At 38.7% G+C, this 24201-nt stretch overlaps 1 protein-coding gene across 1 annotated transcript in view; it reads right to left on the bottom strand.

Annotated features, from left to right (window-relative positions):
* LOC131253722 (ABC transporter A family member 7) overlaps positions 1–17395 on the bottom strand; it is a 54305-nt gene extending 36910 nt beyond the window's left edge. The window contains exons 1-7 of the mRNA XM_058254861.1: positions 17141–17395; positions 14505–14886; positions 13825–13904; positions 13491–13635; positions 9531–9650; positions 9263–9387; positions 5642–5800 (exon numbers count right to left, since the gene is read on the bottom strand). Coding sequence (XP_058110844.1) covers positions 5642–5800; positions 9263–9387; positions 9531–9650; positions 13491–13635; positions 13825–13904; positions 14505–14886; positions 17141–17218 — 1089 coding nt within the window. The 5' untranslated portion in view covers positions 17219–17395. The remainder of the gene's footprint in view (positions 1–5641; positions 5801–9262; positions 9388–9530; positions 9651–13490; positions 13636–13824; positions 13905–14504; positions 14887–17140) is intronic.
* Between the last annotated feature and the right edge of the window lie 6806 nt (positions 17396–24201).

Here is a 24201-nt window from a genome sequence, read left to right as displayed (position 1 = left end):
CACTTTAACACCCCCCGCACGAGAACATACTGACAAAGGTGGAGGGACGCTCACACCATAAACACGCCGGACCTGATTTTCCTGATCCCCCGTGGGAGAATAATATATTAGCGAGGCATATTTGCTGCTCTCGAGATTTGAACATAGGACCTTCCGCTCTGATACCATGTCAAACAACCATTTACTCTAAAAGCTTAAGCTGTCAAAGTGTGATTTATCAATGTATATCAAGGGACTCTATCACTTTAACACCCCCCGCACAGGAACATACTGACAAAGGTGGAGGGACACTCACACCATAAATAGGCCGGACCTGATTTTCCTGACCCCCGTGGGAGAATAATATATTAGCGAGGCATATTTGCTGCTCTCGAGATTTGAACATAGGACCTTCCGCTCTGATACCATGTCAAACAACCATTTCCTCCAAAAGCTTAAGCTGTCAGAGTGTAGTGTTTCAATGTATATCAAGGGACTTTATCACTTCAACAATCTTTTTAGAGCGGACAAGCTCTGTATCCCACGAACATCCCTCCGCGATTTTCTAGTTTGGGAGCTGCATGCTGGAGGGATGGCAAGTCACTTTGGTCGAGATAAAACAGTTGCCCTTGTGTTTGATCGTTTCTATTGGCCTAATCTCCAGCGAGATGTGGCTAAGATTGTTGAGCAGTGCTGGACATGTCAACTGGCGAAGCAGAGGAAGTAAAATACAGGTTTATATACTTCTTTGCCAGTTCCATATGCCCCGTGGCAAGATGTCAGTATGGACTTCGTGCTTGGGCTTCCCAAGACTATTCGTAAGAACGACTCCATACTCTTAGTTGTTGATTGATTTTCTAAGATGGCCCATTTCCTACCCTATTATAAGACCTCATATGCCTCCCATGTTGCTAAGTTATTCTTTCAGGAGGTTGTGCGACTCCATGGAGTACCTAGATCCATCGTGTCTGACACAGATACTAGGTTCACTAGTTATTTTTAGAAGACTCTCAGGCAACTTTTGAGTACGAGGCTCCAGTTTTCTTCAGCATATCATCCCCAGTCAGATGGTCAAACAGAGGTAGTGAACCGTAGCCTAGAGAATTTGTTAAGATGTCTGGTTGGAGACCACCACAAAACCTAAGACATTGTTCTTCCCACGGCAGAGTTCGCGTATAATTCTTCGGTGAATAGGTCCACAGGAATGAGCCCGTTTGAAATTGTTTCAGGTCTTAGACCCCGAGCCCCTATAGATTTGATCCCCATGGCTACCCCACAGCGTCCTTCAGAGTTAGGAGAGTTCTTCGCACAACCTATACATGCATTGCATAGGGAGATCAGGAGAAAGATTAATTCAAGTAATGAACATTATAAACTTTCTGCTGACACTCATAGGAGATTTAGGGAATTTCAGCCTGGAGATGATGTCATGGTTCGTATTAGGTCTAATTGGTTTCCACCTGGATCTATGAAGAAGCTTCATGCCCGTAGCATAGGCCCACATAAAATTGTAAAAAGGTTGGGGTCTAATGCTGATGTTGTTGATATCCCTGCTACCATGGGCATCAATTCTACATTTAATGTGGAAGATCTAATTCCCTTTCACGAGCCATTACCTCTATCCATTGGTCCGCCTGTTTCTTCCCAGACCCTCCCTATATATGGACCTTGGCCACAGCCTGATCTTCCTGTACCCATCTTACCTTCTCTTCCACCTGCACTGAGAAGAGACGAGATAGAGGAAATTTTGGACTCTGAGGCGATTTCCACTTGCTCTAGGGGTTTCCAGAAATTCCTAGTCAAATGGAGGAACAGGCCCATTACAGGTAAATCTTGGATCACAAAGGCAAAACTGCAGTGCATCGACCCCAATTTGCTCGAGAGATACAGGAGTTCATTTTGTAAGTGGCTAATTCTTCCTACCCGGGGAGAATTGATGCTGACATCAGTGGTGCACCCTTTAGAGTGTACTAGAGGAGGAGGCATCGCCGACAAAGTACCGGAGCGGAGGAGTTGATGTGGATGGACATTGGGTCCATTGGACCCATTTTCTGATGTGTTACGAGTGCAGGAGCGGCATGACCGCACCCTGACCATAGATCCATGGGTCGGATTTCACACCCTGCCACATAAGTGTTTTTGTTCTTTTCCTTATTTGAAGGACTTTATTACGCTTTCTTTACTTTTCGTCTTTTTTGTTATTTTTCTTGTTTTCAGACGCTTTAGTGCACTTCTACTTTTTCCATAGCTTATATATACGTTGTGAGAAACCCTATTTTCATTATTATTGAATGAATAGAAATTCGTCTCTTTTCTTCTTCTTTACTTGAGAGATTATGGTTTCAGGATTGGCCCTTAGGTGATTCCACCCCGATTTCAAGTTTCCTTCTTTCTAGATCTTTGAGGTGCAGGAAAAGGTAAGAATTATCCTCATTTTCTTTTGACGACAAAAGGACCTATATCTTCTTCATCTTGAACCCTTCATTCTTTACCCCTTTCATTCCTCTCTGGAAATCCCCTTTCTAGTTTGAACGGAAAAGAGGGATGGTTAGTCAATAGAATCATATCCAAACTTGATTGTGGACTGACTTATGCTTGATTTGGGATATCCTCATATCCCAACGTCCTCCATTTTTACTATTTACGCGATTTTATGCCAAGGGGCATGATCCTGACGGAATGACCTCATCTTTGTTTTGAAATTTACTTAATCCCTTTGACTGGAAACGATTAGTTAATTGGTATCTTTATTTGAATATTCTTTAACCTGATTATACATGCATCTAGGATTAGGTCATCATATGTCCCCACATCACTTTCGTGCCACACTGGTGGGCAAAGTGACCAAACTCCTGACATCTAAAACATCTAGTCGCATCGCTTCTACGCGAGCTAGACCCAACAACTCCTTTACCCTTATCATCCTTAGGCCTTAACTGAAAATTATTGGAAGGCTTGTATTGATATCCAGTGCCAGGCTTAGCCCCAGAAGGGTTGGCCTTAGTGCCAGAATCATAGGACTCAAACCGCCTTCCCATAGATGCCTTGAGGTATTGTTCGACCTCCAACACCACTTGATACATCTGTTCAAGAGTGTCTATGTCTTTTGCGAGCAACTCTCCTGATGTCAAAATGGAGGCCCGTCTTAAATCGAGCAAGAGTGAGTACGTGATCCTCCTCAACCTCATACCAGGTCAAGTACTCTTCGAACTTCTCAATTACTCAGCCACACTCATGGAACCCTGTCGAAGAGACTGCCAATCTTCAACCAATCTCAAGTGATAAGAGAATGGGAGGTACTTCTCTTTTAGCATTTCTTTCATTTCTTCCCAATAGACCATTGGGGGTTCCCTCAACCTTTCTTTCTTTTGTTCCACGGTAGTCCAAAACCTCTTTGCTTGGCCCACAAGCTTCATCTTAGTAAATCGGACTCGGCGAAAATCTGATATGTCGTACCACTCAAAATAGTAGTCCATATCCACCAACCAATCTAAAAAAGCTTTAGGGTCCAAGTGGCCATTAAACGTAGGAGTATCTACCTTAACTCCCTTAGGGAGTTGCGCGTATGGGTCATAATGATCACGATGCCCCTCGCGGGATGGGTGCATAGGTGTGCGCCCATGACCATTTCATTGGCCACTTTTATTCCCTTGTCTATCCTCCTGACCACCTGCCTGAGATTGGGTATCTTCACCAATGATGGTGTTTGCTCGGGTGGAGGTTTCAACTTGATGGACGCATGCATCTAATTGGTCCAAACGAATATTAACCTGTTGCGAAGATGCTTTGATGCTTGTATCCATGGTGTCCAACTTTTGGGTTATTCTTCTAAGAGACTCGGTAAATTGCTCGGTGTTCATAATGGGGTGCAGACCAAAGCCGTGTCCAGTACGTGTGGGCATGCACTACACAACTCAAGGGGTCCTAAGATGCAACTATATGCGCCTAGACTCCACTATATGCACCCTAATGATATTAGATGAACCTATAGGACGCTATATGGACGAAATTACGCAACTCTACAAAAATCCAGCAATATGGTTGTCAAAATAAATGAACAACTGAAAATTCAGCAATGTGAATTGCTAACTTTCTAATATCAGAAATTTCAGCAGCCTATATCATGAATTATGGACCTCTAAACAGCCCTAACTGAATGGGTGTGGTGCATATATATATATATGAACTAACCCCTAATCATACATTGTATTCCCCTATGACAACCTTGTGCTTTGATACCAAATTTGGTGCAAGAGATGAAATTAAATATGAAGTGCAAGAGATCAAGCTCGTGATTATACCAATATTAAACAATCCCAAAATTCAACATCCTACATACTATCAAACATTCAAAAAGGGGAATCTATGGGGGTCCAAGCCTACACAACTTTAGGGCTGGATCAAATAAAATTATAAGCCAAACAAGCCCAAAGGAGTATAAGAATCATCCATTCTTGCAAAGGATTGTTCCCAACTCATCAGATTCACTAAGTTTCAATTTGGGAGAAAAACCTACGGTTTGAAAATTGGGGATAATTGGGATTTGGGACTCTTTAGGGTTAAGGATTTGGATTAAGGGGTTTTTTTAGTCAAAAGAGAAGGAAATAGAGGAAAAAGAGAACCTGGGACAAGTCACGCACGCTGGGTAGCAGATGACTTGGACGCACGTGCATGACAGGTCATCTGCATGTGTGTGGGGCCCACAAAGTCAGAAACCGACTTCTAGGCTAGGATCGGCCAGAGATAGGCTACATCCATACCAAGTTGCACGTCGATCCGTCGCAAGGTGTGTGCGTAGTACTCCGCCGAAGTTTCAACCCCTCGGATGGGCCAGAATCAGAAAATTTGTTTGTGCACTGCTGTAGAAGAAAACGTGGATGCGAAAAAGGGTGAAACTGATGGTGAAAGGGGTGTAGAGGGTGATGGATGTGATGCGTAAGAAGATGGAGATGTTTTGGAGCGGATGTAGCTTCGCACCACGATAGTTAACCCTTCGAGAAAGGGAGAGCTTCGCACCCAATTCGATTCTTCAACCCAAAGAGAGAGAGAGGAAGAAACGCCAGAATTTTTATTCATCAAATATCATCCCAATACCTACATGGGATTGCTATTTTTATAAGAAAACCCTAAACCCAAGAAAAGACAAAATTACCCTTGCGCCATGTGCGCACACTAATACCAAAGCTAAAGCAAATAAAATAACTAATCTAAGCAATCAAAGCCGTTCATGATGTTTTAAATAACAAAAATAGTCAAAACTCAAAATCGTAGATCATCTAAAGTAGTGGGCCACGATCATGAGATCCGATGGTAGGATCTATGTGATGATCGGGTCCACTCCAATACTCCATAACGCATCCCCTAATTATGAGGCCCTCCAAAGATATCGTCGTCTATCCAAATCGAAAGTAGGGCCCACCTCCTTCTCGAATACGTGCGTTGAGGGGGTGTGTGCATGATGTCCCCATCAGGAATGCTAATAAGAAATTTTATAATTTAAATTCATTACCAATTTTGCAACAAATGTACGAACAATACATACAAGCTTCCGGCAATCAATTCACATAAATTTTGAAACAGATCACGAATCAAAAACAAACTGCATACAATCTACCACATCTAGTGATGAAACCACACCTATGTTAAGACCTCCCTTACTTACCGGGAAAAGTTGCAAGATGACCCAAGTGAAGAAAAGTCCACCAAGAAGAGAAGAAAAATCTAGCCTAACCCGTGTTCCAGGTTTGGGCATTTCCTTGACGAAATCAACTTGCATCTTTACACCAGAACCTTGGAAGAACTGGAGGTAAGCATTTGAGGCCTACAAGAAAAATCAGCGTGTTGTTCACTGTATAATACTAAAACTAGCAAGCACAAAAAGATATCAATATGAAAATTGATGAAAAATGATTAAACGCAACTTAGAAAGTGTTAGCTTCTAAACTAAGAAGACCGTCTTCCAAAACTGAACAAGAGTGACTATAAGATGGAAATCACATATAGCTCTAGACCATACTCATAAACAAAACAAATATTTGATGCATGGAACGCAACTTATAGAGTCAAACTGAATAGGACTGCTTTAGCTGAGATTATCAAGAACCGTCCAATACAGATAAAGTTTAAATAACTAAATTACACAGTTGAAAGCATAAGCTCTTGCATAGACAAGGAAGTCTCTCTTGGAGGCACTGTTTGGAATTTTCAACACTCCAAATGCAATCCTGAGAAGGTTTAAAAAAGGAAAAAAAAAAAAAGGCATTGCCTAGAGAGGGCTGATTTTCACTCTCTAAATTCTTGTTCTTCCCCTGCATGGTATAGAGCTCAATTTAAACAATAAATATGCTCATCTATACTAAGCGTTATGCATTTTGGGTGGTATTTTGTCTCTTGTTATCATCTTTTTCTTTTCCTTTATTGTCCTTTATTTACTTCAATTTATGAACCCACGTTATATATAATAAAGCATATTGTGGTTTTGGACAGACCATCATGCCGCTAGAACCCTAGAATCCTTCTCTTCCATCGATATAATTCTCATTTATTTTAAATTGGTATCAAAGTAGTATTTCAATGGACAAGGCATCTCAAGATGGTGAATGCAAATCAAAGAAGCAACCTTTATTTGACAAATGGTGTCACAGTTGTACATGTGACATCAGCATTGCAGATCTCCATGGAAAAGCTTTTATGACTTATTGAGTTCAGTGAAATGGGGAGGAAGGAAACATCAGTAAACCAAAGAAGGAATGTTTATATATCTATGCCTACAATCTCTCGGGGCTTGATTTTAGAAGTATAGGAAGGAACGATGGAAATATGGTTTAAAAGATGCAATGTTTACTAGTTTGTGTTTGTCAAGAAAAGAAACAAGATGCATCCTCTCATTTATTTGGGTTATTCTAATGGATCACGGTGTCCAGACCAACTCTCACCTCATGATTTGTAGTTGGAGCCTTAGATATCAAAGATCTGGAGCATTTACATCTTGGGTATTCAAGCAGCTAGCTCAAGGATTTTTTATTTATTTATTTATTTTTATTTTTATTTTTTTTGAGGGATAATGGTTTTTTTGTTTGAGGGATAATGGGAATGGGAAAAGAATAAAAAGACGGAGAACCCAAAAGATTACAACCCTAATGATGCTTTAATACAATCAAATTCTATATTCAAAAGAGTTGCCCACTCAGGACATGGAGACATTGATCACGCCCACCACAACCTCGCATGAGCCTATGGTATTTCGGAAGCAACATCTATTCCTCTTGCCCCAAATAGCCCACCACATAGCTGGTAATATCAATTGCCATATCGCCCTAACCTTTTTGGAGATCCCACCCCCATGCCAAGCCCAAAGAAGGTCAAAAACTGAGCTCAGCATAGACCACATCATATCAAATAAGGACAAGAAGTGTGTCCACACCGTGAACATGATCAGGCACCAAATAAACAGAGTACTTATTTTACTCGCAAAGAAAGCAAGTACTTATTTTCAAGGAAATAGGGATACCAGGTGCCAAACCTATTGACTCTGTCAAACAACCATTTACTCCAAAAGCTTAAGCTGTCAGAGTGTGGTGTACGTGTATCAATGTATATCAAGGGACTTTATCACTTCAACACTCCCCTGCACGTGCGGGACGAAAACTCTGCACGGGAACATACTAACAAGGGTGGAGGGACACTCACACCATAAATAGGTCGGGCTTGATATCCCGGTCCCTGGGCCGGACCCGATTTTTCCTAACCCCCTGTGGGAGAATAATATATATTAGTGAGGCATATTTGCTGCTCTCGAGATTCGAACATATGACCTCCTACTCTAATACCATGTAAACTTAAGAATTTGGAGATGTTTTTCTGTATTTCTTCAACCCAAAGGTGGGTTTAAATAACCACTCTACACGACTATACAAGAAAGCTTATTTAGAGCTTCTCTATACATAGTATATTACAACTAATGATAACCCATATATACAATATTCTCACAGACTCACCTACTTAGATCTAATTTTGAAGAATGTCTTTGTGACCGTGGTTCGTATCAAAGATTGGTTGGGAACTAACCTACTTGATAACACCAATTCCTGACTTTCATCATGCAAGACTAACTTGTCAACACCCGATTTTAATAATCCATATTGTTGAACCCAAATCCGAACTGATATTAGTCAAGCCCGAAATCTTGACATCGATTCAGTTAAATCGGATAGAATACTTTGGGTATTTGATAGATCCCATTGACAGCCTTAAACCTGGTCTCATGGAAGCATCTTCTAAATATCATATGAAGTCGAGTCAACCCGGCCAATTATACTCTATTTCAATGGGCAACAAAACGAGTCACCGGATGAGTCACACTTTGAAACGGACACACCGGAACAATTCAGACCAAGTCAGAACAAGTCGGTGCAAATACTTCCTGTTTCGATCTCCATGCAAGTCACTCTGAAACCGCTATTTAAAACCATGCATGGGAAAGCAAGAAATAGATTTTCTTATCAAGTCGAGCACAAAACAAATTTTATTTTTTTTTATTTTTATTTTAAAAAAATTAGAACAATGGCTCACACAGTGTTTGAAATGAGATGATTGACAAACTTATTGGTAAAAGCTGGGTTCCACTGTCAGGGGACTATGGAGATGCATTTAAATAACCATACTGCAATTCACATATGGGAAAACAGAAAGTACCCATGCACTTGAAAAACTAATAGCAAAAATGGTAATAAGAGAAGCAATATGTGCATGAAGGAGCAACTGAGTCAACTTGTTGTCCATACACCAACTTGAGGAGTGTTGATGAAATGCATATTTTAGTGAAATTGTCACTCTTTCCTAGTTATTTATGTTATTCTTCTCAAAGGTGATATAAGTGCAATTTCCGGTGCTGTGGCCCATATCTGCCTGCCTTGTTCTAGGGCTGATATCCTAACATAAGCCTACACAACAGATGTGCAGTGTAGATATCAAACAGTCATCACAGTGGGCCCCACAGAGCCTTTGTTGCAGTCTCCTTAACACTATGCTTACGTGCGAGCTACACACAGAGGAAGAAGTGGGAGCAAGCTACTTTCAGCAATGAATTGAAAAGGAAAAAATGCCATTCAGTTGAGGGGCCAGCAACAACCAAAAGCTATTTGTTAATGCCCCTCCCAATGAGTAATTGCAAGGGTAAAATTGACCGAATGCTACTAGTGTTAATATCTAGCATAGATAAGTTGTTGCAAGCCAAAGAAATAATGCATATAAAACTTTGATTATGATACTTTTGAATACGTACCATATTCAATGAACGTGGAACACGCACCAACCCAATAGGACCACTTGCAGTGTGATTCCTAAGGGTTGAATTATACCAAATACTCAGATTAAAAATATTCTCATTTGAGTTTAAGAGATCATAAGCTGCAAGAAAAAAAAACAAAAAACAAAAAAAAAAAAGAAGAAGAAGAAGAAGAAGAAGAAAAGATAAGTGTATGAGAAGCTGTGCATGAGAAACAAAAATCGAATTAAGTACATGAAGAAACAAGAAGGTGAAGCGAATGAACCTGCAATGACTTCATTAATCTTCCTCTCAGGATTCCCTTCCCGGAAACCCTTAAACAGCTCATTGTTTATCACCGACTCACTATCACGCCATGAATGTATGCCTTGGACGCATTTGACATCTGAAGCTCAGTTCAAAAAAGAAGGAAACTCATAATGCAGCCTTCCTGAATGGAGAACAGTGTTGCACAGAATACAAGTACATGGATAGGTGCATCACCAATATGCATATCTAAGCATGGCAATCCAAAAAGGAAAGTGCAGGTACCAATAAAACATCAATGCAACTTGCTACAAAAATGCATATAGGTACACACTGATGCTCCCTAGTGTATGTAGTATGACCCGCCAGTCTGAAATTCTACAACGAATAAGATCCCATGTTGTCACTTCAAACACACATGCTTTTCCACATAAGGGAATGCATACTTGATGGGCAATACCTTTTCACAACTACACATGTAATTTGGACATGAATACAAGTGTCAATGTCATATGTGGATATGGAGCATCAGACCATGGACTTTTAAAAGTCATCAGATTTGTTGACACATTAGGCACACATTTAAAATTATTAAATACTATATTCTAACTTTCTAATAGAATATCGGAGTTAAATATATGAAAAATACAAATAATAATAATAATAATAATAACAAAGAAAAACCTAAATTATTTATATGTTCAATCCCAATAATAGAAGATATAACAATTAAACATAAAAGTAGTTTTTTACGAGTACAAAAACATGCCATGCACAGGTGCACATGTTGAAAAACATTCACCACATGCCAATGTAGTGAGTTTAAGATTCAAGTCGTTAAGTGGTTTGCCCCACTATGCATGTGCTGTGGACCAAAATAATGATGATCTGATGTCAGCCAAACTTGACAAATGCTAGTGTTATTTGTTTTAGGGGATGAATGGAGCATTTCATGCACACACCCCAATGTCATGTATGCAGGATCTAGGTTCATTCATTGATGGAACCCACTCTTAACATGCATTGGCCTAAAACTCAAGTAAACCATTTCACAGGCAAGGTAATCTATAACGGTAACGGTGGCCAGAACGGCCGCCACTGTTTCCTTTACGATACGAGTTGTAACGGCTGTTATGGCCCCCATAACAGTTTTTACAATATCTTTTTCTTTATTGAAAAGAAAAAAGCCCAAAAAATATGTATTTGCCCTATAACAGACCGTTACGGAGACCGTAACGGCATTAGGATTTACGAGTCATTTTTCCCATAATGGTTGCTACGGCCGTTACGACCCCGTAACATGTAACGGTTGCCACCATTACTTTTATGTAACGGCCTTTATGGCCCTGTAACGGTTGTTACGGCATACCATGCTCACAAGAGGGTGCAAATATCATGCGTGCAACGTTGGCATGTTTGCCAAATATTATTAGATTTCCTTTCCTTAATTAATCAGCCACAATGCCGAAAAAGTTTATTTATGATTTTGAAGTGGTTACTACACTTCATTAAGAGGGAGATGTAGGTGGTTATTGAATACAGACAGGGAGACAGAAATCGTGAAAAGGAGAAAAACGGAAAGAGGAAAAGGATGCCATGTAGTCAAAGCTCATCCGAACAACTTTACCTTTAGTATATAAACAATAAGTTGTTTCCAGAAGTGTTTGAAACATGGACACCAACATGCGTTCGACAAAGCAGTGTTCAAAGTATCGGTATCGCTACAAGTTTCATTCGCTGGGGATACGGAAACAATATCGATATCACCGATAATATCGCTGATAACCAGAAATGCAGGGAAACATGGGGAAAACGGTGGAATTTTTAGCGAAACTTCAGGAGATGTTAAAATGTATATATTTGCATATTTAGAAATAAAAAATTGCAAAAAGAATGGATACATAGCAAGTTTCCATTTAGTGGGGCCTTAAAAGCATGTGTTGTTGTAAGAAATCAGTCCAACGATCACATCCGGCCCAGTTAACCATCCAACCTTCCATCCAAACATCCATCAATATTACAAAACATCAACAACACATGATATTTCACTAAGAAATCATCAGCAATTGGAAAGGAAACGAAATATTGTGGTTTCAATATCGCATGTTGCGATATCGATAATATCGAGATATTATCAATATTATCAATGACAAATTGAACACTACATACAACCATGTGCCCAGTGTTTTAAATATCGATGATATCGGCCGATATATCCCACAATATATCTTGTATCCCACCTGTGCGATACAAAACACACAAGCAGTGGGATATATCTCACATGTTCGATCCGGTGAGCATTTTTTTTCGATCCTTCTTTTTCCTGTAAATCATGTTAAATTAGTGTGAAATTGTTACAAATCCATGATTTTTCATGTTTTGCATGGCATGAAAAATCATGGATTGGGAACTTCGATTTCGAGATTTGGAGAAGGACCAAGTTGCAGAAAATTTTTAAAAAAAAAAATTCAAAATCAAACATGTGTGTAACCTAATCTCATGATTCTTCTTTTGATTTTGAATGTATTGCTTGTGTTTCCACACGTCTTCTTACGTTTATAAATTATATGAATAGACTTTGAATGTACTTGTATCAATTCAGTTAGACAACGCATAGATTAGGACCCCATACAAAGAAGCCTATTATGTGCACTTATTTTTTTTTATGTTTTGATTTGTGTGTATTGATGTCTTTTTTAACAATCACTGAATTTTTGTAGAAAAAATCGACCAATATCCAATGTTTTCCCATATTTCCAACAACAACGATACATTACGCGATACAAACGATATATCCCATTCGATAACCGATATGTATCTGTATCCCAAGGGTGAGATATGTAACGCGATACCGATATTTCGAACATTGCATGTGCCCATGAAAAAAATTTGAAACATTTTTTTTTCTAATAAACAAAATTTTGATGATATCAATACGTTGGTGATATTATTGAAATATCATCTATACACTTATGAAACAAGAATCACCTAGAATTTACATAGTCGAAAATATAGGTGATACATTGGCGATATTAATGCATTGGCAATACAAGTGACACCTAGAATTTACGTAGTTGAAAATATTGGCAATTACATTAGCGATATTGATACATTGCTAATACCTGGAATTTTTTATACTACCAGCGTTACTGGTATCGCTACCAATGTTATCGGTATCACTGAGTTGGAGATAAAGATAATATCAGAGATATTTTGATATTATCAGAGATAATTCGAACACTGCACAACACGATTCAAAAAAGTGCACTCTCCTTGTTACATAGTAGTGTAAGTACCTAACATTTGCCTCAAGACAGGTTAACACGAACGACCCATGTTATTAGAACTTGATACCTTAGGAAAAAAAAAAAGGAGCTACATACCCCCAACATGGACGCAAGGGGTCAAAACAGATGACCTCTGGAAACTTGCAAACTAATACCTACAAGTGCCAAACACAAGCAACCATGCATGCCAAAATGGCACTCATGCAAGAGCCGCATGGTTGATCAGGCAGGAAACAAGCTAAATGTTCCCTGGAACAAAAATCAGGCCAGTCCACTCATCAGGTGGACCACGTGTACATTGAATCTTGTATGTGGAAAGTTGGTTATCCTTTTCTAAACTTCTAGCCTTTCATACACATACAATACACCTAACTAGTGGACCAGCCTGATTTCTGCAATGGGTAAAATTCACTATGGGACCCAACTGATGAATAGCCTGGATCTTGCAAACATGTGCCACCTAGCACATGTTGGGTGCCTGCAAATGGATGTCCACAAGTAGCATTCCTCTAAATGTATAAAATTTCAATACAAAACTATTGGTAATAGGCAGATGGATATTGAAATTTTGTCCAGATAAACAGAATTACATTCAAACTAGCTGCACATTATACGAATACACTACCATGAAAAAAGAAAAAGAAAAAAAGAGAGGAAATATATATATATATATATATATATATATGGTTTACCTTGCTGAAGTGTACTTGTGCCTATCTTGATAGGAATGGAAAGTGAAAAATTGGACATGCACTGAGGTTGAAAAATATAAATGGGTCTGCCAGAGAGGAAAGCAGGCTCAATATAATTTATAGTCTCAGTCACTGTGTCCGTCCCCTGAAAGATTTCCACAGACCATGATTTTTGTAAGACACCTTGAGAATAAACTACCACAAAAACCTGTTGAAGCCATTACAGTTTCTTTTTTTTCTTTTTTTCTTTTTTTTGGCGGGGGGGGGGGGAGGAGGAGGAGATCAAACTTACAGGGATGGCATTGGATAAAGCAGTTATGGAGATCAAACTTACAGGGATGGCATTGGATAAAGCAGTTATATAATCTGAGAAATTTGGAGAGAAATCACTCTTAAATAAGTTCTCCGCCAATCCTACCAAGATCATATAAATTACAATTAGAACAATTGCAAAGAGCAGTAGTCAGTAGAAATCTTAAATTCTATAAACAGATTACAAAAGAAATTTAAAAGAAGGAGATAGTATGATGTCGAACCAAGGTTCGAGAAAAATAAACAGTAAACTATTTAGACCACTGATCTGATGTGCCCTAGCAAAACTACTGTTTTCCAATGCTTTCAATTCTTTATGCGGAGGGATCTCATGGCCCGCACTACAGATCTGATGCAGCCCACAGTGGATGGGATTGGGGACACCCAAAAAAGCTCCTGATTAGAAAATCCTAAAAATCTGATCTTTTGCTTCTTCTTCTTCTTTTTTGGTTAAATGTGGACCTGCTATTTTCTGTTTTTTTCCTTAACTATCTATTCCATAGTTTGAATGATTAGGATCATCTAATCTAGGAGATTTTGGGACGCCCACTACCTATGGTAGGGCCCATCAGATTAATGATCTGGATTACTTAACCATTGGCGCTACATGCATGGAATTCAAAGAATCAGCAAATATTTTTGTTTGCTAAAGCTCAGGGCCCTATATTCCTTGTTTGAAATTCTAAGGAGTAAGTAGCTTACTTTCTGCCAGTGATCGATTACCACCAGTGAGAAGGATGGCTACAGGGCAGGTCTGCGTCCTTCTGCATGATTCATCTGGCAAGTCCGTAAATGGACTAACGTCAGTTCTTACAGCACGATACTCAGGACGTGGTACTTGCACGAAAGCTGGCCACTCGGGTGGGCTGGGTATGGGACAGGTGGCTACTTGATCTAAAGTAGAGTACTCAATCCCACATACATTCTCACATACACCATCTCCATCCCTATCAATGCAGGTGCAGCCACATCTGTTCTTGGGCTTATCCAGTTCATGGTTTATCAAATTTTGCATGAGAAGAAGCAGCAAACAGAGCAGAAATGGAAATGCAATCAGCCTAACATTTGTCTTCATATTACGTTTCTGCAAAGAGGCAAACAAGTGTGCTTTGGTTAGAGAAATTTAATAAAAATAATAATTTTTAGAATTTATTTGGTCAGTGAAAATTAGTTTCCATTCATTAAGCAACTACAAAGGTCAAAAGTCATCCAATACAAGAAACAGATAGTCTTCTCTGATTCAATACCAAACCCATTAGTTTAAGAGGTGTTTATTCAATGGTCAGGCTGAGAGTTTGTAAGTGCACTCTGGTTTTCAGTCTGAAAAGTGGGACCACGGGTCAGTGATCCAAATCACGCATATGATGGCCTCACCATGGATCTCCCTCGCACACAATCACCAGATTGTATAGAATATTTTACGTTTTTTTTTGGTAGAATGCAAACAGTTATTGCATTTTCTTTTTGAACCATCTATTTGTTGGTCACTTAATCGAATGGTTAGGAAATCTCCATTTGGGTGATTTTCTGTACATTCGTCATCCACAGTGGTGCATATAAAAATGGGCCCACTTGCACAAACTGAAAACCTCAATGGTACAGAAAATGTTCGGTATAATATCTTTTAGTTTAAACTGGTGTTCTCTGCAGAGTAAATCACTTGTTTGTCGAATTTCCTACCAATGTTTGTTTCTTCTATGGAAAACATATAGAAAGGCAGAATGTTAATAGTTACACTTACGATACCAACACCGAAACCAATGGGTTGAATAATAATACATTAACATCTCGATTTAAATTATTTTTTTTTAATCAGCAACAATGCTATATACACTTTTCTGAGCAGTATAGTATTCCATATGGAAAATAAAATAAAATTGCAATCTCTAGCAAACTGCACAAATTTGAAAAAAAAAAAAAAATCTCATTCTGTGTCTTCTTGAAAACCTAAGTCCATTCATTTCCCATGGATGGAAGGATAAAAAAGATAATTTGCAACAGTACAAAGGTGATGTGCAAAAGTCAGTTGATCAGATGGTCAGGATTGTCCAAATGGTATGTATTTTGGCTGCCCGTCCACAATGGGACCAAGCGGATGAACTGTTACTTATGGCCATGTGTTTGGCTGAGACCTGTTGCTTCACACTCCTATGAAGAGCACTGCTCCAAAGAAAGTGACCTCATATAGTTATTGTAACAAACTTCTGGAGAAATTCAATGATTTTTTTCTCACAACCTGTCCAGTAAAACTCTGAAAAGATCATTTTCCAATTCTTCTTTCATACATTAAAAATAAAGTCATGACTGAGGGTTGAGTGCTTTTCCCCACCACCCAATACCACATGACGGCACAATTATAGGGAAGAAACACAGAAGGATGGAAGAAGAAAGGCAGAGAATTATTTAATTTTCTTGAATTCTTACCGAAATTTCCTAAATACCAAATGATTGCCTTCCCAAATCTTTTCCCTAATACGAAATTCATAATTATGCTCATAATCAAAACCATATTCATCAATCAATGCATCCACCTACAATCTCAAGCACCGACTCTCTCTGGAACTCCAGTCATTACTAATTTTCACACCATGTTATTTCTCAATGAACAGAAAATCAATCCAATAAATCCCACAAGAACATTAAAAATCAAGAGAATTACACATAGGAGATGTTGACCCACCGACCAGAAAAATCAAATCAAGGACAACTAATCAGTTTCAATTTCACCAGAAACTGATCCTACTAACAGAATGAGAAAAGAACAACAACATTTCCACTTCAGGAGTCGCATGGATATATGCCAAAGTCAATTTTTATTATTATTATTTTAAAAAAAAAAAATTTAAAAAAAAAAAAAGAACATCAGATCCAACGAAGTCCCTGCCTTTATCGTCAACCAAAAACAATTTCTATCATGATAAGAAGATGAAATACATTGTTTCACTGCAATATCAGGTCCACCAAACGCGTCCCAAAACCCAAAACATGGTAACATAACCCATGAAACAGTATGCAAGAAAAATATAATAAACCCATTAAAAAGTCAAGCATTACAATTCAACAAAAAAAATCCATAAATCCTATAGAAATCCATCTGGAAAGTTCATTTAAAGTTTGAAACTTAAAAAGGAAAAAAAAAAACCCAAAATTCCAAATTTTAATTTGAAGAGTAAGAACCAAGCAAAGAATGTATAGAATTTCAATTAATTCAATCACATATAAGAATCTGATTATCAACAAACCCAAAACCCAAAATAATAATAATAATAATAAATAAATGGTCAAAGATTGAAATCAAATCAAGATAGGATTAAAAGGGAAAAGAGAGAACTCCAGACCTGGAAAATGATGTTCTTTCTCAATAGAGCGTTGGCCTGCGTGAAGAAACTCGCAGGCCCATGTGATGAATTCTCCATCTCTTTTCCTAGTCCTTTTCAGAAAGAGAGAAGAAAAGAAAAACCCACGATTTCAAAAACTTGGAAAAAAAAAATGTAGCCGTTGGAGAAACAGAAAATCTTCAATTTCCCGCCAGAAATTCCGTTTTCTGCTTCTGTTTCTCGTCTCAGCAATCTACTGTAAACTCCTCCGTATTTCATTCGTCGCTTTTATAGACATATATGGGCTGGAGAGAAAAGCCGTATACCTGCCCCGTTTGTTGAAATTACAAAAATGCTCCTCCCTGCTAAGTAAATGACCAGAATACCCTCGCAGCTTTCTGAATGGAAGCGGATCACGTACCGAGTAACGCTTAAGCGTACTGATTAAATTCTGTGGATCCCACCATGAATATATGTATTATCCAAGCCGTCCATCCGTTTTTATAGATCATTAATTAAAATAAAATTGAAGTATATCAAAAGCTGAAGAGGACCACTCTACTGAAAAAGTTGGGATATGATATCCACCGTTGAAAGATTCCTAGGGCCACAGTGATGTTTATTTATCATCCAATCTTTTTTATAAGATCACACAAACATGGATGAAGGGAAAACACAAATATAAGACTCATCCAAATCTTCTGTAGCCCCCGAGAAGTTTTCAACGGTATACATTCAAATCACACTTTATCCTATGGTGTGGTCCACTTGAACTTTTGATATTCTTCAATTTTAGTATTTTATCTAAATTTATCTGGTAAAATGGATGAACGGCATGGATAAAAAATATAAATCATGGTGGGTCTCACAGAGTTTAGCGTACTGAGATACTCAGTACGCAATCGGCTTCCTTCGTGACCAAAGTACCCTTGATTTATAAAACATTATTATTACGTTGATAAAGAAAAAAAAAAAACAGAATTTTATACTTTATGTTAAATGCCACTCGTGTCCTCCTGAGTACACTCTCGTTTCTGTTTGTGCACTTAGCCCGTTTCTATGCATGATCGAGCATGTGGTGGGCCAGAAATGATGATGGACATGCAACGCATGGAGGATATTGATAAATTCACTCTCACCGAGTTAGTTTGTTTCACTATCTTGGGATAATCCAACAAACTGACGGGCCTGATTTCATTGCATCTATATTTTGCTACAGGACTTTCAAGATGAACGGCTTGGATCTTTACTTATCTTACCTAGGAAACGGCCTCTGCGAGTAGATGAGTTGCCTTGTAATCACGTCCATGCAAGGTTAAGAGTCTTTTGTTATTGTACCATTTTAAAATGGTGGTGGCTCATCTCTTCATGTGTGGTGCTAATATACAGTTGTGAAAACTATCCAAAAAGCGTCCAACCATGGATCTAGAATAACTCTAAAATCATAGATATCAAATGGTCCTAACCATCCATTTTAGTGGCTGTCCATTGAATGGTCTAAGTGTAACATTGTGAATGGTTCGAATTCAAAGGAAAATCAGATGGTTAATACCATCTCTGTATATATGTTTTTATCCCACACCATCCATAATTGATCAGCAATTTGAATGGTAAGGATTGCCGTGGAACTATTACATGTGCATGGTTGAAGAGCCACTGCCATCTTTTAAATGGTGTTAAACTAACTCTAATCCAGAATTGCCCCCATACGCTGGTAATAAACTGAAATGAGACAAAACTCATTTTTTAACCATAACAAGCATTCTTTTGAATTTTATTTTTTTCTTTATTTAGTTTTCTATTCTTTTAAACATAATTCCAGCCACGTGTGGTCCACCGAAGCCGTTTGATCATTTGTTTATGGTCAATGAGCAATCTTGTCAGCATGTTGAATTATTCTAAAAAGATGTATTTTATTATTATTCATGAAGATGTATGATCTTATGGGCTTATTAGTTTTGACTCGTTGCCATCCAAACCATCTATTGGTCTGGCCATTAGATTTAGTCCACTCATCTTCTGCTACCTTGGAAAATCTTGATAATGGAATGATATAAACCGTCCATCTAGTGGCATAGAGAAATGGATGGACAAGATCATTAATAAAGGATATTGTCATGATTGTTTAGAACTATTTAATTGCTATAATATTTACATAGTGGAAGAAAAATGGACCGGACGTTATGGACAGTCTCAATAAATGACGTAGATTCCAACAAGTACAAATGCAACTAGTGCATTGAAAGATTTTTGTACGCTTAATCAACTCAAGCAGCCCTCATGTATGCATGTCTAATAAATATCCAATCACAACTCTATCTGCTTTATCTTGTAAAACCAAGCAAGCAACGCATGATGAGATGTGGACCGTTCATTGAACGGACATCGCCTTGAATCATCTTCAGTATGAAAATTACAAACGTCTTATCAAATCGCTTTCGGGTCATCTTCTCTCTTTTCTTGACTAGTACCAGCGGCTTTCTAGTTAACCGTTTTTTTCAGGTAAACTATTATTTCTACTACCAACCAAGCAACAAATAAGCAAAGACTCTAAAATGAGAACTTTTAAGTTAGTCTAACATGAGATTTTTTTTTAAAGTTACATTCCCTTTCCTTTCCTGATAAATATATCGAATGCGTCCAACAAGTTCTTGTGGTAAGAAGCTAGGTAGGGCTTACTTTGCTCTCTGTGAGAAATTTACTCTGTCAATTCATTTTACGTAGGGGTGTGCATGAATTGAGCTAGCTTGGTTAGCTCGCTCAACTCAACTCGAAAAAGCTTGATTTGACTTGGTTCGAGCTAAGTTGAGCTAATTTTTTGAGCTCGAAAATGAGTTTGAGCTGGCCCCAGCTCAACTCGACTCAGACCGAATCCAACTCGAATTGAACTCAGATTGAACCAGATTGCCAACTCGGTTACTTTGTTATTGATGTTGCTCACCAAATCTTTGATGAAGTGACTTGACGGAGTGCGGCTGATGGTAAAAAGGTATGTACATGAAACAAATACCATTTTTTTCTAAGTTTTTATGTTGCTTAGAAGGTATTTAATAAAATACTTGTAAAACTATTACTTCTGTTTTACATATAATGGAATTTTGAAGTTGTGTTCCATGTATTTGTGAAAATGCCTCAGTGGCGAGCTCGGCTCAATCTTGGCTCAAAGTCGGCCCGAGCTTGCCTGAGCTGCTGATCAAACCGAGCCAAGCTGACCAATCAAGCTTAAGGACTGAACCAAGCTGAGCGTATTCGAGCTAAGGTCAGCTAGTGGGCGAGCCAAGTTGACCTGAGGCCAGCTCAACTCGATTCGGCTCGTTATACGCCCTTAATTTTAGGATAAGTTTAAAAATAAGGTAGATTCAAAAACTCAAGTCAACCATACAACAAGAAATGTGAGGATTGAATGTCCACCATTAAAACATACAAAGGCTAATAGAGGGTTTGGATTAGACTAATATTTTTGTGTTTTAAATTTATTCCAGTGAGAAATAACCTTATTAAGGGTTTGGATAACATAAAACATCCGCCACTTCCCACTCTTTTTTTTTTCTTTTGCATGCTTGTTAAAGTTTGAGATTTGCTTTTTTTTTTTACTCGTCCTAACATAAGCAAGCAAAACGGGACGGATACAATGGATTTCTCATAAATATCATGGTGGGCCCACCTAGCTTATGATCACAGGATATGGCAATCCACGTCCTCCTCCAGTGGGGCATTGGACTAGGTCTAGTACTTAATGAAAAGTGTAACTTTTTAAAGATTTTAGGCATGATATCGACAGTGAAAAGTAAAGATTTTATACATGAAATAACAATTTTATCATTTTTAATGTTGGTTTCATGCTTGCAGGCTCACATGATGCTTTTCATTGCGTGCATGACTAGTAAATCTGCACTTCACTAGACAATCTCCACCCCAATAATCATACTAAAATTATATCTAACCGTTCAATTAGCTGATATCTAATGGATGGGCCACATACAAGATAAACAAAGGTTCAAATTAAACAAACTAATTTTCATAAAACAGAGATTATGATCATCCCCTATTAGTTTAGGTTATAATCTCCTTACAGTGGGTTTCATAACATACATATGCCACGTGTACAGATGCAAGTGCCTGCATATCATCCAACTTAGCCAGAGTATGAAATAAATTATTTTTACATTAGCCTTGAGTTTGTACAGAGTCCAGACCGTCCACGTGGATGGAGTTCCTCAAAATCTGCCTGATGGAATTACTTCTATCAAGGAACTCCATCATGTGGGTCCCACATGATGAACCGTACATTAATGCTACGCGTATGATTTTGAATGGAGGATGACTTTCTCCAACGGTGGCTAATATTCAACGGTTCTAACGCAAGTCTTCGCTCTGACCCTTGTATCACAGGGAACCGAGTGGATCAGTCTTCAAAAAGCCGCGAAATTTCTGGTATTTTTTTCTCCCCAAAATGCCCTTCTACAGAGAATGAATCTCTAATTCACATTTCCAGAAATACCCTCGTCTTTTTATTAAATACCAGAAATTGGAGAATCCCAACGTATTCAAAATGATATTTTCTTGGGTTCACACTTTGTGAGATGATACGGTGGAGTGGGAAGAACCGGAATATGGTAGAGGGCTATCTTTACATATGAGACGTGGCATGGATATGTGAAAATCGGATCCGTACATATGCAAGATACGGTCATGGATGATATATGTTTCAAAAATTAGATATGGTCAGAAATTCTGTCCATCTGATCTTTGGAAATTAAAGAAACGGTGGAAAGAAAAAACAGTTAACATTCAAATATGAAGTTGGATAAACTGTAGAAGAAAGTAATGGATAAAATCCAAGCCATCCATCCTGGTGCCAGTGGTATGGGTGGACCTGATTAATACATTCACCCTATCACGTGTCCTTGGAAAGATCGCTCTACCATATTCCGGTTCACGTCCCAAAGAATATATTCTCATGTGACATGCGCGTGATACGTGTGGTCCGAATCTTGGGTTCACACCGTCTGCGCCGGAAACGGATTGGCTACTCACCCTGCAACTAGCCAATGGCTAGTGGTCGGTGCTCTGTGGGCCCCACCATGATGTATTTGTTTCATCCATGCCGTCCACCCATTCTTACATATCATTTTATAGTATGATACCAAAAAATAGGTTGATCCAAATCTCAAGTGGACCGAAAAATGTTAATTGAAACATCACGGTGGACAGGATGAATTTCTCACAGACATCATGGTAGGCCCCACGGGTTGCAGGCAATCCACGTCCGGACTGAGATGGGCCCAGTTTCACAGTAGTCTGACAAGGACACGGATTGGGTGCTACGGGCCTGTCCGGAGCTCGGCACAAGCAGGGAATCTGAGGGGCCATCATGACGTATGGATTTTATCCACACCGGCCATCCATTTAACTTATCATTTTAGAGTATAAAACCAAAAAATGAAGTAGATCCAAGGTTCAAATGGACCACACAGTGGGGATTAAATTCCTAGCGTTGAAGACTTCTTGTGGGCCACAGAAGTTTTAGATCAAGATGATATTTGTTTTTTAGCTTCATACATCTCTATGTGACCTTATGAACAGGTTGGATGGAAAATAAACATTATGAGGGTCCTTGGAAGATTTCAACGGTGGCATCATTATTACCGCTGCTTACTGTGGTGTAGTGCTCTTGAACATTGGATCTACCTCATTTTTTTTTTATCATACATACTAAATGATATGGGAAAATGGATGGACGGTGTGGATAAAATCCATACATCACGTGACCCCTCAGAGTCCATGCCTATGCCAAGCTCGGGACAGGTGGGGGTAGTACCCAACCTGCGTCCGGCCAGCTGGCTTGGTGTCGACTCGGGTCCTTTGTCTCCTGAGCTGTACCTGGACTGCTGGAGATACTCGGTCATGGCCTGCCGGCCGGCCGGCGGGCTGCAATCCTACATATAAAGTCCATAATGCATTTTGTATTTGTCCACTTTGAACAAGTGGGCCCATTTGGCTATCCACACCGTTGATCTGATGGGCCACACCTTGGATGGACAATGCCCTGAAAATCTCTAAGACGAGACAATCCTAGAATGGCTCAATGCTTCCTAACTAATGAACGGAACCCAGACGAACCAGACAATCGAGTAAGTTTGTTTTCTTCTTAATTGTTTTTCGAGTACACGTTCTCGATGAAAAGGAAGTCCAGAAGCATGAGCTTCAAAAAAGTAAGACGTGTAGAGGTTTCACAAGGAATAGAAACGTGGCTTAAACTACTATGGAGGTTGATATGGTTATTTTCTAGGAAGCTACCTCCAATGGACCATTATATATTTATGCTTACGCTCTATTAAAATAACACTTTTGAGTAGTTTCATACAAAATTCCATCTATCTTGTTCAGCTTACCTCAGAATGCTTATTGACCAAAAAATAAAATTAAAAAACGGTTAATTTGGTCAAAGTCATATTGGATTTAATAGTATCTCTCTCTTAGGTGTTAGTGGTTCCATCCAAAATTTCACATCCGTTGTAGAACGTTTTTTTTTTTTTTTTTTCATACACCCTCACATATCACGTTAAGTATTCAAACCCATAATCTCAGTGTTGAAATCCGCAGAATTTATCATTGTAAAACTTACTTGAGAAAGTGTATTAAAAATGTTTGGTCATAAATAGGTATTAAAAATATAGTCGCATGACCATAATGATGTGCAATTGGGTATAATGCCCGTAATGAAAAAATGACCCATAACGGTCCTGTAGCAGCTAACATGGGACGGCAAGGATTCAGATTCAGTGGTGACCCATCCAGTACCTTGGTCGGTACTTGAAGCTCTTTGGGCCCCACAATGATGTATGTTTTTAACAATGTTGTTCCTTAATTTTCTTAGCTCATTTTAAGCATGAGCCCACAAATGTGGCAGATGCAAACTCAGGTGGACTACACCATAGGAAACTGTGCGTGATTGAATGCAGACCATTAAAAACTTCTTAGGGGCTACAAAAGTTTTGGATCAAGTTGATATCTGTGTTTCACTTCATCCAAGTCTGCGTGACTTGATCAACAAGTTGGATAGCAAATAAATATAACAG

This window comes from Magnolia sinica, chromosome 1, assembly GCF_029962835.1.
Source record: "Magnolia sinica isolate HGM2019 chromosome 1, MsV1, whole genome shotgun sequence".
Taxonomy (NCBI): Eukaryota; Viridiplantae; Streptophyta; class Magnoliopsida; order Magnoliales; family Magnoliaceae; genus Magnolia; species Magnolia sinica.
Note: the sequence above shows the minus strand (reverse complement) of the source record. Positions and strands in the feature narration are given on the sequence as shown.